The 15700-nt window shown below is 40.8% G+C and overlaps 1 protein-coding gene across 2 annotated transcripts in view; it reads left to right on the plus strand.

The window, feature by feature from the left end:
- Window positions 1-15700, plus strand: part of sbk1.S (SH3 domain binding kinase 1 S homeolog) — a 92140-nt gene that overhangs the window by 17576 nt on the left and 58864 nt on the right. Inside the window, exon 1 of one of the 2 annotated variants that reach the window (XM_041578920.1) lies at window positions 10796-11345. The exons of the other annotated variant lie outside the window; for it this stretch is intronic. Within the exon in view, the coding sequence (XP_041434854.1) occupies window positions 11284-11345 (62 nt within the window). The 5' untranslated portion in view covers window positions 10796-11283. Of the gene's footprint in view, window positions 1-10795; window positions 11346-15700 lie in introns of those variants that run through there. 2 annotated transcript variants of the gene reach the window in all.

A 15700-nucleotide genomic window follows, 5' to 3' on the forward strand; every position in this document is an offset into this window, starting at 1 on the left:
CGTAGCATTAGTGAAATGAGCCTGCTGACTACTGTTACTTTGCTGCTCTCACATACTTCTTTAGGGCTAAAGGTGTCAATAGACGTACTGATGTGCCAGTACAGTAAACTGAAGAATAACGCGCGAGCAGTGCGTCACTACGTGTCTATTACTAACACCTTCAGCACACAGGCAGAGGTAAAGACCAAGTGGCAGATCATTTCACTAATGTGCCCACATATTACTGCTGCGGCTATGCAATTCCTTGTTTAAATGAGTTAAATGATGTTAATGGTTCAAAGAATGTCAGGCTGAATGGTCGGCCCCCATACATTTTTATCTCACCAAATCTGGCCCTCATTGCAAAAAGTTTGGACACATCTGATTTATGCCTAATGGCACTTTCATATGATTTAGGAAACAATGCAATGTTACCCAATTACCTTAATTAACTCCCTGTTTCAGCAAGTACTGGAACTTAAAGGGGAACTATAACGAAAAGGAAAATTTAATATAAGCTTCCTCATACTGGAGTAAGAAACTTTCTAAATACAATCAATTAAATATTCTGCATTGTTTCTGAAATAATCAAGTTTATGTTCACTATTCATCTCTCACAATCTGTTTCTCTTCATTCTGTCTTCTTGCAGGAGTTGGGTCTAATCATTAATCAGTTCAATCCAATATATCTGATGGGGGCTTCCTTTGCTAGCAGATGTATTAGAGCTCACTCAAATAACTGATTCCAGTACAAACAAAATCTAACAAAATAACTGCACAAATTCTGCATGTAGAGAGACATTTCTAGTGATTTTAATAGAGTGAGCTCTAATACATCTTCTAGGCAAAAGGATCCCCCCTATAAGATATATTGGATCATTCATCTGACACCCAACTCCTGAATGAAGACAGAGGGGTATATTTATCAAAGAGTGAAGTTAATAGTGAAGTTCCACCACTAGAGTGAAATTCCGCCACTCTCCATTCATTTCTATGGGATTTTTATAGGCGTATTTATCAAAGGGTGAACTTTCACTTCACCCATTGATAAATACGCCTTTCAAAATCCCATAGAAATGAATGGAGAGCTGCGGAATTTCACTCTAGTGGCGGAACTTCACTCTTTGATACATTTACCCCAGAATGAGGAGAAGCAGATGCTGAGAGAGAAATGGTGAATATAACCTTGATTATTTCAGAAACAGTACAGAATTTTTCATTCATTGTATTTAGCAAGTTTCTTATTTCAGTGTGCTGAAGCTTATTTTAAATTTTCATTTTCGCGATAGCTCCCCTTTAAGGAAAAGGACCTATAATAAACCAGATGAAAGTCTGGGAAATAACAAATTTCAGCCAAAGAGGTTGGCTACTTATCTAACCCACTATCAGGATTCCTCCTCGCTTACCTACTGTAAGTTACAGGGGTTACTATATGCAATATTAATTGCTGGAATTTCTCTGTACATTTAATTTATATCAGTTAATGACCTCTGAGTTACTGAACCTTGTGCCTATTTTTATTCATTCCCATTACCCCTTTGGCACAGTGCTTTACTAAATAAGCTCTCCATGAGCAGAGTGAGGTATGCCATCTTTAAAGGGCAAGGAAAGTTAAACTAAAGAAGTAGCTAGAAATGTTCTATGTTATGTTCTGAGCTTCTGTACCAGCCCAAGGCAACCACAGCCCTTTAGCAGTGAAGATCTGTGTCTCCAAAGATGCCCCAGTAGCTCCCCATCTTCTTTTCTACTGATTCACTGCACATACTCTGTGCTGCTGTCACTTACTGAGCTTAGGGACCCACTCACAATATACAATACACATAGAATAGAAATGTCACAATATAAGGCTGATTAGTAATTAATACAGTTAATTACTACATGGCAGCACAGAAACCAGTGCAATAAGCATCAGAATTTAATAATCTGCCCTGTAGCATCATCTTATATTACAGACCAACCTCATTTTCTGCTGGATAATTTGCAACGACCCCTAAGCTTAGCTTCTCAACAACTGCTCAGAGCCCACTGAGCATGTGAGTGTCACAGACACTTTCCAAGATGGTGACCCCCTGTGACAAGTCATTGTTGTCATTGAGAAGCTGAAACTTTAGGCTGGTGCAATGAGATCATTATATAAAATATGGCATTTTTAGCCCTATTGATTTGTAAGCTTTAGTTCTCTTTTAATGACTCCTGTGGTCTTTATTCTTTGTCACTCCCATAACACAGCCATGTAGGAGTAGAGAATGGTGCAGGCCATGGGCCTTTTTCAAAGATTTTTCAACCTGTATTTCAGGTAGTCCCTATGAACATTTTGGCCAGCTAAGAGTTGGGCCTGATTTGCAGTTGGGAGGGGGGAGTGTTCCTTTTTTCAAGTCAAAGTTTTTCCTTGGCAGGATCCTAAGTACTGATGTGGCAGGATCGTAAGTACTGAGTTCAGGCCAACATGGGTCGAGTTATTTTGCCTGCTCTCCCCGCCTGAGACTTTACACTGCCAGCTTCTAGTTTTATGAGCGCACCTGCTCCGCCCCTTTTGTGACATCAACAATTGGGCAGCTTGTCGCGGGTCTATAAATAGAGGGGGAAAGTCGGGTGCAGGTGGATGCGGGTGTGGGTCCGGTGCGGGTAGAGGTTTTGTATGTAATTCTGTATGTCCTTTTATAAACTCATTTATTTTACATCACTGCAGAATATGTTGCTGTAAAAATACATGTTTATAATGATAATTATAATAATAACTGGCAGGGGGTGTCAAGGTTCTCTATTCTTTAAAAGGGGAAGCTGTCACACGTTCTGAGTCTTTGATCACTTGCTGGAGGAGGTGGTGTGCTGAAGGGCCTGAGATGGTGGTAGACCTCATTAGATGAAGTGATTGCTAGAAAGATTTGTAACATCTCACTCTTGGAGTGAAAGGCAGGATCGGGTTAGTTAGTATAGTGGCCAGAGGCTCCAACGAGGAGACTGGGAAAGGTTACTACCCAGTTTTATCCACCAGTATAGGAACTTAAGTGGTTAGACTCTGGAATAGGAGATTCCTGGAATAGGGATCACTGTAAGGAAAGCCTAGCTCTGGGGACTAGGGGGTTACCTCTGGGGTGTGGTGAACACTACAGCTACAGTAGTCTGAAAAATGAATATAGTTGAGCATTTTTGACATGATTAATGTTTGTACCACCAATTTAGCATCAGCAATGAGATTGGGAACCATTCAGTCAAGAAAGAGTTATAATTGTAAGAATCACTGGTGCATAGGTTTTGGAGATCTTTCATTTACCAGTACAGCAAGGACCCACCTGAGAGGAAAGGATCCCATGTAACCTGTGCACTACCAGGAGTTGCAGGGAGTTGCAAATATGGGTAAGTTACAAGGTAGCAGTCAACAGGCCATTTTCAAAAAGGTGTCACACTACAATAATAGATATCAGGGTTTTTTTTAACAACCCCCCAACCCAGAAGACACATAACATGACTGAATAATCTCAATTCAGTAGAATTTTACACATTTATCATTGGTGCCCTAACAGATTGAATAGGATTGTGCTATATTAAGGACACTATAAAAAGGTGCCAGTAACAGGGCAAAATAGTGCAGCAGCCATCTGTTTACATTGCTCCTTGCTCTTCTCTGGAAATATAACCCTGTGTTGGGACCCAAAATCCTCTCCTCTTGGCAGTAGATTCGCATTTCAATTAAAAATTGAAGAAAACAGAAAACAACAGCAAAAAAGATCATTTTGACTTTTGTCAATTCCTGACAAGTTTAAAAAATAACCTATGAATATCAACATGCCAGATTCTATCTGTCTGTCTGTCTGTCCGTCTATCTATCTATCGCTGTCTGTCTACCATCTATCTCTTTTCTCTTGCTGTCTTATCTATCATCTATCTATCTGTTAAGCAAATGCTGCTTTCGATAGTAATTGTTTTTACAAATAACTATAAAAGCACTGAAAATTGCTAAAAAAATGTCTATTGGAAAGTTGCATAAAATTATGTTTTCTATTAGTGACGTGTGGGTTGAGAAAACCTTGACCACACCAGAACCTAACTCGCACCCACCCGACCTGCCTGCAACAGACTTCCCACCGTCCATTTATAGACCCTCCTAGCAGGTGCATGCCTATACAAAAGGGAAGTTGAAAGTGTAAGGCCGCAAAAGGAGCAGCAAGGCGACCCAAACCTGTCCGACGGGTATCGGGTTGGCACACACATCACTATTTTCTATTATTAGGCAATTTTTTATTTTGGGGTTGACTTGCCCTTTAAAACCATTTTTCTCTCACAGAGGAAAGGGGCTCACAGAGAACTTTGCACTATAGTTTAGTCTGTATATAATATAGACTGGAAACGAGTCATATGGTAAGTGACTTTGAATTCATAACTATAAAACGCTGTAGTGTACCCTTCAAGGTAGACAACCAACCATCCATAAGCTCATAACCATGTGATAGATACATGATAGCAGTCATTGTGCTGCAGTTCCAGTAGTAAATAACCTTACAGCTCAATTTGCAACCAACTTTTTGTTCAAGATTAATCTCTTTATCCATTGTTTTAATTCCCTCTAGGGTGGACAGCCCAACATTTTGGGTACTTCTCATTAAGGGTCAGAGAGGGTCCAGATTCTTCCACCATATTAGATCTTAACCTGCAACCTTTTTTTCCACTCTTTTGCTTTCTGCTGACATCTGTTTTGGTCAGCAAGTTCTTAGGGCAAGTACTAAGAAGGTCACATAATCACATATGATCTGTTTAGGGTTCACCACCAATGCAAAGATATCAAAGTGCCATTCTGCCTCTAGGGTAGGGACTGAGATATATGAGTGAGATGAAAGATATGGACAAAAGATATGGAAAAATTGTTCAGTTAAAAGCACCTGAGGCTTTCATTGAGATCTATGGACCAAGATCCATGGACTACAAGGCAAAGTTCAGACTTTTCCAGTAATAACTAAACCTATTTTAATCTTCAACTAGTAGTCAGGGATAAGCCATTCATATGGTGTAGCCCTTAAAAAACTGGTAGTGATAAAGGGCATTGGCAGCAAGCAGTTGAGCATCAGGATGGAATTTTGCACTGGGGACCATGGTTGCATCGTCTTTTAATTCCATCTGACTTTGACAGTTTGTCCATAAACCAATCAGATATTTGCTTTTATTACTGTCACTGCCCGCTACTCTACAAAACAACTACTGCCCATTGGTTTCTATCTTATCATACAGTTTTCATATAATCAGCTATATTGCCACAAGGCAGAGTATGTGTAATGAATAACAAGAATGCAGATTACCTGGGGCTTTCTGCTCTTCTCTAATCATTCTGTGTGTGTGTATAAAGCTCAGCCAACGGATACAATTCAAATACAACCGAGAGTGCGTGTATATTATAGGACAGGGGTAATGTAAATAAACAGAATTTTTTTGTTTAGGCCCGCTTTTACTCAAAATTATAATATGATTAGTTTTACAGTTTACCAGTGGGTCAAAGGATTAACTCTTTACCATTCAAAGGCCCGCCTTCCCATATCTGTATAAAACAGTTAAAATTAGTGCATCATCAATGAACGCTGCCTAAGATCACTTAAAGGGATTCTTTATGGTTTACATTTTATTTCTAAACTACATCATTTACATTCACTCTACCATTTTTAATTTATTCAATTTTATCATTTTAAATTTTATTCTTGAACCAACAAATGTATTTTTTGTAGCTGTTATATTGGTGTGGAGGCAGCCATCTCAGTGCTTTGTGCCTGATTCTGAGCTTTGAGAAGGAGCCATCACTTCACAAATGGAACTGCTTTGAGACACCTATTGTTTCTCCCCTTCTCATTGTATTTCACCACAAAGCAAGTTGTTCCCTCTACTGGTAGACATGAGAATAGCACACAAGTAGAAAAAAGGAAGGGTTTTAGCACTATACCAGTGGTCCCCAACCAGTAGCTCGCGAGCAACATGTTGCTCACCGACCCCTTGGATGTTGCTCCCAGTGGCCTCAAAGCAGGTGCTTATTTTTGAATTCCCAGCTTCAAGGCAAGTTTTGGTTGCATAGAAACCAGGTGTTCTGCCAAATAGAGCCTCCTGTAGGCTACCAGTCCATGAAGGGACTACCAAACAGCCAACAACAACCCTTAATTGACATCCCCATGGAATTTTTCATGCTTGTGTTGCTCTCCAACTCTTTTTTTACATTCAAATGTGGCTCACGAGTAAAAAAAGGTTGGGGACCCCTGCACTATACTATTAGGCTATGGGCCAGCAGCGGGCCAGGCCGGCCAGGCCAGCCAAGCGCCCTAGGCAACCTGGCCGGTCATTGTGCTCAATAGGTATGTTTGTGCGTGCGTGAATGGACCGCGGGCACATGCGTGAATAGACACTGACCAGAGAGCAGAGAGGGGACAAGACTGGGGGTAGGAGGCAGAGAAGGTACGTGCCTGGTAACCCCCCCAGTTTTGCACCATAGGCACGAGCCTACTCTGCCTACCCCTAGTTCCGGCCCGCTATGGGCACACAGAGTGTTGGCTCTGGTTGTTGTCAGGCTGTGTATTTTTGCAGGCTGAGAGAAGCAGATCTGCTCAGTGCCCCTGATCCATTTATTTGAATCTGATCATATTAAAATCTGTTCATATGCTGCTGATGGAGGGGGGGAGGGGTGATATCACTCCAACTTGCAGCATAGCAGTAAAGAGTGACTGAACTTTAACAGAGCACAAGTCACATGGTTGGGGACACCTATAAAATGGACATTATGTCTATCCCCAAATACAACTGTGAAGATCCGCGCTCAGCCTATTAATGGCGTCTTTGTGGAATGCATCAATCCTTTCACACAGATGTGCCACGCATCCAAAATTATCCACTTTGTCAATCAACGAAAGGAGAGCACTCACCCCATGTCAGATTTCAAAATTAAATGTACATACGAATGTAATTAGGAAATGGAAGGCCACAGGCACAGTTGCTGTAAAACACAGGTCTGGCAGGTCAAGAAAAATACAGGAGTGGCATATGCGGAGGATTATGAGAATGTTACAGACAACCCAAAGATCACCTCCAATGACCTGCAAGAACATCTTACTGCAGATGGTGTATCTGTACATCGCTGTACAATTCAACTCAATTTGCTACGCATTATGTTGGCGCTATATAAATACATGTTGTTGATGATAATAATAATAATTTGCACAAAGAACATCTGTATGGCAGGGTGATGAGAAAGAAGCCCTTTCTGCACTCACGCAAACAGAGTCGCTTGTATGCAAAAGCTCATTTAAACAAGCCACAGTCATTTTGGACTTATGAGACAAAAATTGAGTTATTTGGTCATAACAAAAATCGATGGATATTCCAACAAGACAATGACCCTAAACACACTTGGAAATCTACAAAGGCATTTATGCAGAGGGAGAAGTACAATATTTTGTAATGGTGTCACAGTCCCCAAACTTGAATATCATGGAAAATCTGTGGGATGATTTGCAGCAGACTGTCCATGCTCGGCAGCCATCAAATTTAACTGAACTGGAGAGATTTTGTATGGACGAATGGTCAAAAATACCACCATCCTGAATCCAGACTCCAGAATCGAGAATCCAAACACTCATCAAAGGCTATCGGAGGCGTCTAGAGGCATTTGCAAAAGGAGCTCAACTAAGTACTGATGTAATATCTCTGTTGGGATGGCCAGATTTATGCACCTGTCTAATTTGGTTATGATTCATATTTTCTGTTAATCCAATAAACTATGTCACTGCTGAAATACTACTGTTTCCATAAGGCATGTTATATATTAAAAGGAAGTTGCTACTTTGAAAGCTCAGCCAATGATAAACAAAACTCAAATAATTAAGAGGGGTTCCCAAACTTTTTCATATGACTGTAGATACCAAACAACATATAGCTATGCTATAAATACATATTATATGCAACAATAATTTTGTATGGAACCATGTTATACACCATGGAACAAGTAACAGAGAACATTTAATGATTCACCCACCAATGACCAATATATGCATGGTTAAGTTCTTTTGAGTGAATATATTGTATGTAGGGCTCCTATTGATTGTAATGCTATAAATAGTTATGTACTTTGGGCATTGTTGCCCTCTTTATGTAAACTGTAATGGACAGGCTGAAGTTAGCTGACTCCTACCTAACCCATTGACTCCTACTTACAGCTCCTACCTGCTGAGAGCATTCAAGCACAACTGCACGCCTAATGCTTCTGAGCACTGCAAATCATAATTGTGTCCAGAAATAACCAGCAGACCATCTGCTTGGCTATGTTTGGAAGATTCTGAGCATATGCAACTCATATTGAGTCTGCAAGCAGATGTTCTTGGGGCTCATATATATTTATGGGACACTGCATGCTTTAGTGTACATAGAATAGGTCTTGCCTATTCAAGTAGAAGGAATCTGGTTAAGTGAGATTGTGACAGAACAGCATGTTGGTGGCAGTGAACAAAATATATTAACCTTCAGTTCCTATCATTAGCTGAAGAACATGATCTAATAGTTTAAAAACTTGGTCCTTAATGTCCAGTTCTCCTTTGGACCCTAGAAGCCACTATCCCATACTATGTATGCCAATGGTGTAACTAGATATTCCTGGGCCCCGTAGCTAATTCATTTTCAGGCCCCCAAATTGACCTGTTTTACCAGTATTTATTGAAATTTTTAAAAATTTGTTAATATAAGTTGCAGGCTCTGCTTCCTCTGAAGTTACACCCCTGATGTATGCACAAGGTGGTTGGTGGTTAGGAGGACCCAGGTTGTATTAGATGGATCTCTGCTTTATCATGTCCCAAAACCAAAACACCTGCTGTATAGAGATCAAGCTGTAGTTCATATCAGGGCCTTAGTTACAGAACGGACAGTACCCCCAGGCCGTAGCAAACACCTGACAACTACATAACAGCCAACTGCCCTCTAGTGCTGCCCTTGCTCCACTAACACAGATGCAACACCAACACACATTCATTAGACTACGGGCACGAAAATTGCATAATTTGCACCGGTTTCCTTCCAACACAATCCCCTCTTCGCTCACCTGTAAGTGCTTTGCCTTTATACGAGGCAGGAGGACATGCCAATATCTGATTACAAGTGCGCTGCATACATTACATTCTCCCAAGGACAGGACAACTAGCACAGTGGTCCGAGGGGGATCCAACGTTAACCTCTTCTTTCCCTGATAAATCCATGGCTGTTCCCAAATGGTACTAAACACTAATGCAAGGTCCACAATTTACCTTCATGTGATGATATCTGAAGTCGATGATTCCAGTTACTGAAATAATGGACATTAATGACTGTCAGCTCTCAGATAATGACCAGGAGTCTTTATTTATACAATGCCAAGATACAGGCTGAGCTGCCTTGAAGTTGTTTTTTTAATAAAAGAGCTCATTAAAATATTTAAAAAAAGAGATGTCAAAGCTGTAGACCTACAGATGATACTGAACTACATTTGAAGGCTACTGGGAGTTATTGAGTTATTTGGGGAATTGAATATATAAATATATATATATATATATATATATATATATATATATATATATATATATATATATATATATATATATACATACATATATATAGGTATGGGACCTATTATCCAGAATGCTCTAGACCTAGGGTTTTCCAGATAACGGGTCTTATCGTAATTTGGATCTTCATTAAGCCTACTATAAAATCATGTAAACATTAAAATATATATGGCAGTAGGTGCTCTATTTATATATATACGTGTAAGAATGAACTATCACGTATTTAGGGTTATTATAAGTCGGCCTCACCTATAAACTGTGCTTTGGTTTATTGTCTAAAAATAATGGGAGTCAATCCTAACACTCTGCATTTTACATTAAGAATAAATAAATGTAAGCTCTTGTGGTCCTGAGGCCCAAGATCATAATATATACAGGTACAGATCTGTTATCTGAAATGCTTGGGACCTGGTGTTTTTCTGGAAAATGGGCCTGTCATTAGGATCACAATTTGTTAAGACTACTAAAAAACATTTAACTATGAATAAAACATAAAAGATAGGAGGGTTTTGCCATCGACATGGTTTCAGGCCCGGATTTGCGGCAAGGCCGCATAGGCCCGGGCCTAGGGCGGCAAAAAAATAGGGGCGGCATGCCCAGCCGCATTATGGGGACGCGTGCGTCCCCATTCAATTACAGCAGCTGCGCCGGCGTTTCTTCGCCGGCGCGCTGGGAAGGGAAAGTGAGGTGGGCGCTAGGACCGCGCGGCCGCCTGGTCGGACCACGCGGCCTAGGGGCGCACCTTATTGAAATCCGGCGCTGCATGGTTTTACGCAGTATTAAAAAGAATTGTTTGCTTTAGTAGGAGTCATGGAAAATGGAATTCCTGTGTTTCAGAGCTTTCTGGATGACGGGTTTCCAAATAATAGATGCCATGCCTGTATTTCTATAATCAGCCATTCACGTGGCCATGAGCATGCTGCCCTATACAGCTGTGCTGAGTATTGTGCACTGATAACAATGCTGCTGAATGTCTCTTCTGTAATGGATCATGAAGAGTTACCCTGGCAGAATTGGTTGCAGGATCTATTTATACCAGGCTGTGTCTGTTACAGCCAGCAGGCTCCTCGCATACCCTTCCCAGTGTGTGTGTGTGTGTGTGTGTGTGTGTGTGTGTGTACACAAGTGTGATCGAAGCAGTGAAAAGAATCTCTTTGCTCAGAGCAGCTACATGCATCCTGGGTCCTGCAAGAAGGAGGCAGATGATGCTGAATGAGGGGGTCCCAAATATCTGCTATCTTCTGACATACACAGTTACTGCTTGTCCTCTAACCAGTCCTGCCCTCTCTTAACCCCTCAGTGTCACTGGCAGAGCATCACTCCACAACAGACCAAGAGCTGCAGAACATCGCTCTGTTCTACCATGGAAAATCCACGTAGTCTGGCTCCATCACTTTCCTGACCATGACCTGCCGGGCACTCATTTTCGAGATGATTATTTTCCAGCGTCAGTGCTCTTTTTAGGTGTAGAACTCTTTGCCCAGCTCATTAACAGCTGCCAAGTACTGGTCTTTTGTTTTCGACTAATTCCTCTGTTTTCTCCACCGGTTTTACCAGGAGCCACAGATAGAAACTTGTGGCATCTCTGACAATGAAAGTTGGTTTCTAAGACACTTTTATGCTGTCTAAACAAGATCTCTTCCTGGCATATATTCTTCTGAAAGGTATATAAGGGGGAGTGGGGCAAATCTCAGGCAGTTTGGTGCCTGCATACCCAGCTATCCTTCATGCCAGCTCATCCATCTGGTACATGGATTCCTTCTGTTTTATTTGCTTCCATCGAAAGGCTATGCGGCGGATGCCAGGCACAAGGTAGGAGTGGGTATGGTGGGTACAGAGCTGTTTTTATGTTTTCACATATTAGGCATGCATTACCCATTCACATATTGCAGCAATGCCAACCAACATAGCACAATGTTTGCTGTACATTTTGGCTACTTTTAGGGCAGTGCCAGACTCGGCTCCAATCATTAATATGTACACAGAGAACTCCAGTGCCAGGATGTTTCTCATACACAAGAAAGAGGGGAATTTTCAGCCCGGCTTCCCACTGCCTACCCAAATTCTAGTTCTCTGTATACATGTCATATTGGCAGTGCCAACGTGTTCTTTTCAGCATTATAACAAGATCAGTGCCAGCCTGCTCTTTACTTTTATTAACATGCCAGACAGATTTTATCCTGAACATTACAAAACTTCCTATTAATGTTACCTGTGTGATCCATATTTATATCAAGGATGGGTATTGTTTCTTTTTTAATGAATCTACAATAAATATTATATTTTTAATTTTAGCAGCCCTTGTGGAGTGCCCAATACCCCTCTTTTTGTATGCCACTCTCTGTATTCCACGCCTGACGCCTGGTTTATTTATACCAAGAATGGGTATGGCTTAGGCAATATCTATCTGCTCTTCACACTGCCTGTTTAATTGCTGGATTATATGTTTATAGGGTGGGTATAAACAGACATGGTTTTCTGCCAACCTGGTATATTTACTTGATGGATACAACCAAGGGTTGCCAGTCTGGATGTCATCCTTCTTACCCAATATATTCATGTTTTTTTGGTTTATGGCTTTTGTAACACTTGTGCACCTGATCAGTAACCCAAACTAACCAACCCATGACTACTGTTTTTTAGTCAGTTGCAAGCAATAATTAGATCAGCTGACATGGGTTACTGCCCAGATACACCTTTGAGCCCTAGCTTTTTCTTAACAATTTTTGTAACTAAACTGAGTAAGAAACTAGAAAGGAGTCTGAGGCCTGCCATACATCATACAGGTTCAACTATCATGAAGCATAGATAGAGAGAATAAACTTGGTTGTACAAGACCAGCACTCTCAGTTTCATCCAACAGTTCAATAGACAGATTGCTGCAATTTTAATTAGACATATCAATATCCAAGTGGGACAATACTGTTCAGCCACCACCATGTTGATCTAGGGACTGGTCCAATTGCCCTTTGAAGTCAAGAAGGAATACTTTCCCCTTCTGAAACCAATGCAGAAGACCTCTTTTCTTTCCGCCTCTCTCTAGAGGATCTAGACAATAGCTATTTACTAGAGCAAAAGGGTTGAAGTTGATTTAAGTGTATCATTTTTAGCCTCAAATGCTTAACTGTGAACTTAACTAGGTCTCAGTCAGGTGGGTGAAGTCCATCAGCTGATGGTCACAAACACTCACCAATAGGATCATTGGCCAAAGATGTCCTATAAGAACCAGCAAGTTTTTATTTAGAAAAAATGTGCTCACGTGGACCTAAACAAATAAGCATTAGCTCAAAAATTATCTAAACGAACTAACTTTATTTGCATGTGTCTGTACCTGCAACTGTAGGCAGCCTCAGGTATAGGGGGCTGCCGCTTGACACAAAACACGTTGGTGAATTTGACCTATAAGACTACAGTCCCGGCCATCAACTGTAGGAGAGCTCATCAGGCAGCAAATCCCATTCCTTGTCTAGCTCAGTTAGCATGTTGCTGGCAGTAGTAAGTGATTTAGCAGCAGCTGGCTGTCTGCAGGTTGGAAATCCACAGCTTGTTCCCCAAGTCTGCGGCATCAGACTCCATGCATTTCGCTCATCATCCTTCTGCAATAATTACACTTTTCAGTCTGCTTGTGGCTGCTCTGGATACATTGCTGATGGATATGTGCGGTTAAAGAGAGCTAGGCAGGGCCCAGAAGAATGGAAACAAAAAAAAAAAAAAGCTAGCGGTCAAGTGCAGCCAAGCAGTCAAATGCAGCCAAATTATGATTGCTCCTGAAATCTAAGTGGTACAGTTAAAGCTGCTCCAAAAAATGCGGTGCTAGACAATTCTGTTATAATGTATTCATGTATATTCCACCGAAGGCGATGAGGATAGAATTCCCTAGTCATTTTGCACTGTGCCCTACAGTTTTATATAGAAAACTATCTATTTAATCTTGGATATCTATCTTAATTTAAGACTGAGATATTTTTCAGGGCCAATGCAAATTTACACGAATCAGAACTGGGGTACAGGGCGTTTGGTTTTTGTTTAGGTCTCAATAGAAAGTTGTTGTTTTTTTAAAATCAATGCACTGCCACCAAATGGCCAGCAGAGAGAGCTGTTATAACACAGAAAGGGAATAACACAATGAACTGACCTTTTACCTGTAAAGGTGACCAACTCTTATTTGGAATCGGAATGTGGCCCATCTCTTATGAACTAATCTAATAAATATATGGTAGGGTGTTGTAACTGCACACAATTTAAAAGTTATATACAATCTGGCTCTGCAGTTGATGTAAGGACATGTAGTAGGATCTGTGCAGGCTCTTAATAATATCAGTATTAAGAATATAATATGTGAAATACTTTAGTTTGCACTATAGCAAGATGACAACAAACTCCCGCCACCAGAAGGTCAACTTACATTATTCATAAACCAATTAACCAAACACTGCTAAATCAGACATGTAAATCTGCAGTCACAAGGTCACCAGCATCATAGAGATCCCGGCCTTGTCCAAAGCCTCTGCTCTGAGATCAAGACCTTGTATCCTCTTAGAAGCTCAGCCGGTTTGTCGTTGTAGATCTAAAGTCAAGAGTGTGACTTACAATAGACCTCCACACACATATAATCCCCTGATCATTTAAGGCTGGAAGCCATTCTCCATTATATATTATTGTATTAGAATTAGAATTTTTCAGGTATTTATGGGCTTTTTTGACTCTGTCTAATGGACAAGGTACAGTCGATGAAGTACATTGTGCAGGGAACAGGAGCTGTCCGTGGTGCTGAATTTCAGATTTAGCTGTGGAGGAATGCTATAAAGACAGCAATGTTTTCCCAGGTCCAGCAATCCATAGCAACCAATCAGATGTTTGCTTTCAATCTGCTTTTGAACTGCTTGTTGGTTGCTATAGGTTACAAGAGCTGTAGCATATTATCAGTGGATATCACTGGGCCTCACAGCAAATTATTTTTCAGGCCCCCAAGATGTCTATAGTTTAATCTGTTTTACCAAAATTTATTGAAATTGTATATGAATTAGGGCTTCATGGGGCCCCCTATACCTCCTGAGCCCACTTGCAGCTGCAGGGTCTGCTTCCGCTGTAGGACGTCCCTGCTTATTATGCACCTTTATTAAATTACCCCTCCCCCAAAAGCTACTGATTTATGATTGAACTTTTAATGATCTAAGTTCAGAGTTAGAGCTTAGGTTTATGGCACACTGAGATTTAGCTGCTGAAAGTAGTATAGGAACAGGCATCGGATCCATTATCCGGAAACCCGTTATCTAGAAAGCTCTGAAGGGTCTTCTATAGACTCCATTTTATCCAAATAATACAAATTAAAAAAAATTATTTCCTTTTTCTCTGTAGTAATACAACAGTGCCTTGTACTTGATCCAAACAAACATATAATTAATCCTTATTGGAAGCATAACCAGCCTATTGGGTTTATTTAATATTTATATGATTTTCTAGTACATTTAAGTAGATTTAAGGTATGAAGATCCAAAGTACAGAAAGATCCCTTATCTGGACAGGCCCAGGTCCCAAGCATTCTGGATAACAGGTCCCGGCCATACCTGCATAGAACAAAGATAACCATAAATCAAACACAATTATTATTACAGGAGAGTGGAGCTGTTATTCTAAAACTGCAGCTTTTTTAAAAAAAATGGCGTCATTCCCCCATGGTGATTTACAACATACATCAGGCGCTCAGGTCTGCATAGAAGCAAAGCTGCTTGACCCGCAAACCTTACTGGCCTCAACACTACAATTTATTATATCAAGCCAGTCTTGAAAAATCTCTCTCTGACTAGGGCAGTATGGCATTTCCCACTTAAATAAATATACCAATATAGTCATATACTTAAATATCCCTATGGAATCATTTAACATGTAAAGACAATAATACAACCTTATAGAAACAAAGCTTTCTGGAAAGAAAAATATTCTAAACAATTTATTATTTCAAATTTGCAGTTGGAGTTGCAGTCAGGAGGGGGGGTCGGGAGGGTCAGCGGCAACTGCATGTCTAATTTGGTGCGCCGGCACCCAATTTGGTGCACCAGTGTTAATTGCGGGCTAGGCTCGATGGCCCAGGACTGTCCGCGACCCGATTCTGGGCCGCGGCCCGGTGGTTGGGGACCCATGGTTTAAAAGTCGTGTAGGGGATCAGA

Source organism: Xenopus laevis, chromosome 9_10S, assembly GCF_017654675.1.
Source record: "Xenopus laevis strain J_2021 chromosome 9_10S, Xenopus_laevis_v10.1, whole genome shotgun sequence".
Taxonomy (NCBI): domain Eukaryota; kingdom Metazoa; phylum Chordata; class Amphibia; order Anura; family Pipidae; genus Xenopus; species Xenopus laevis.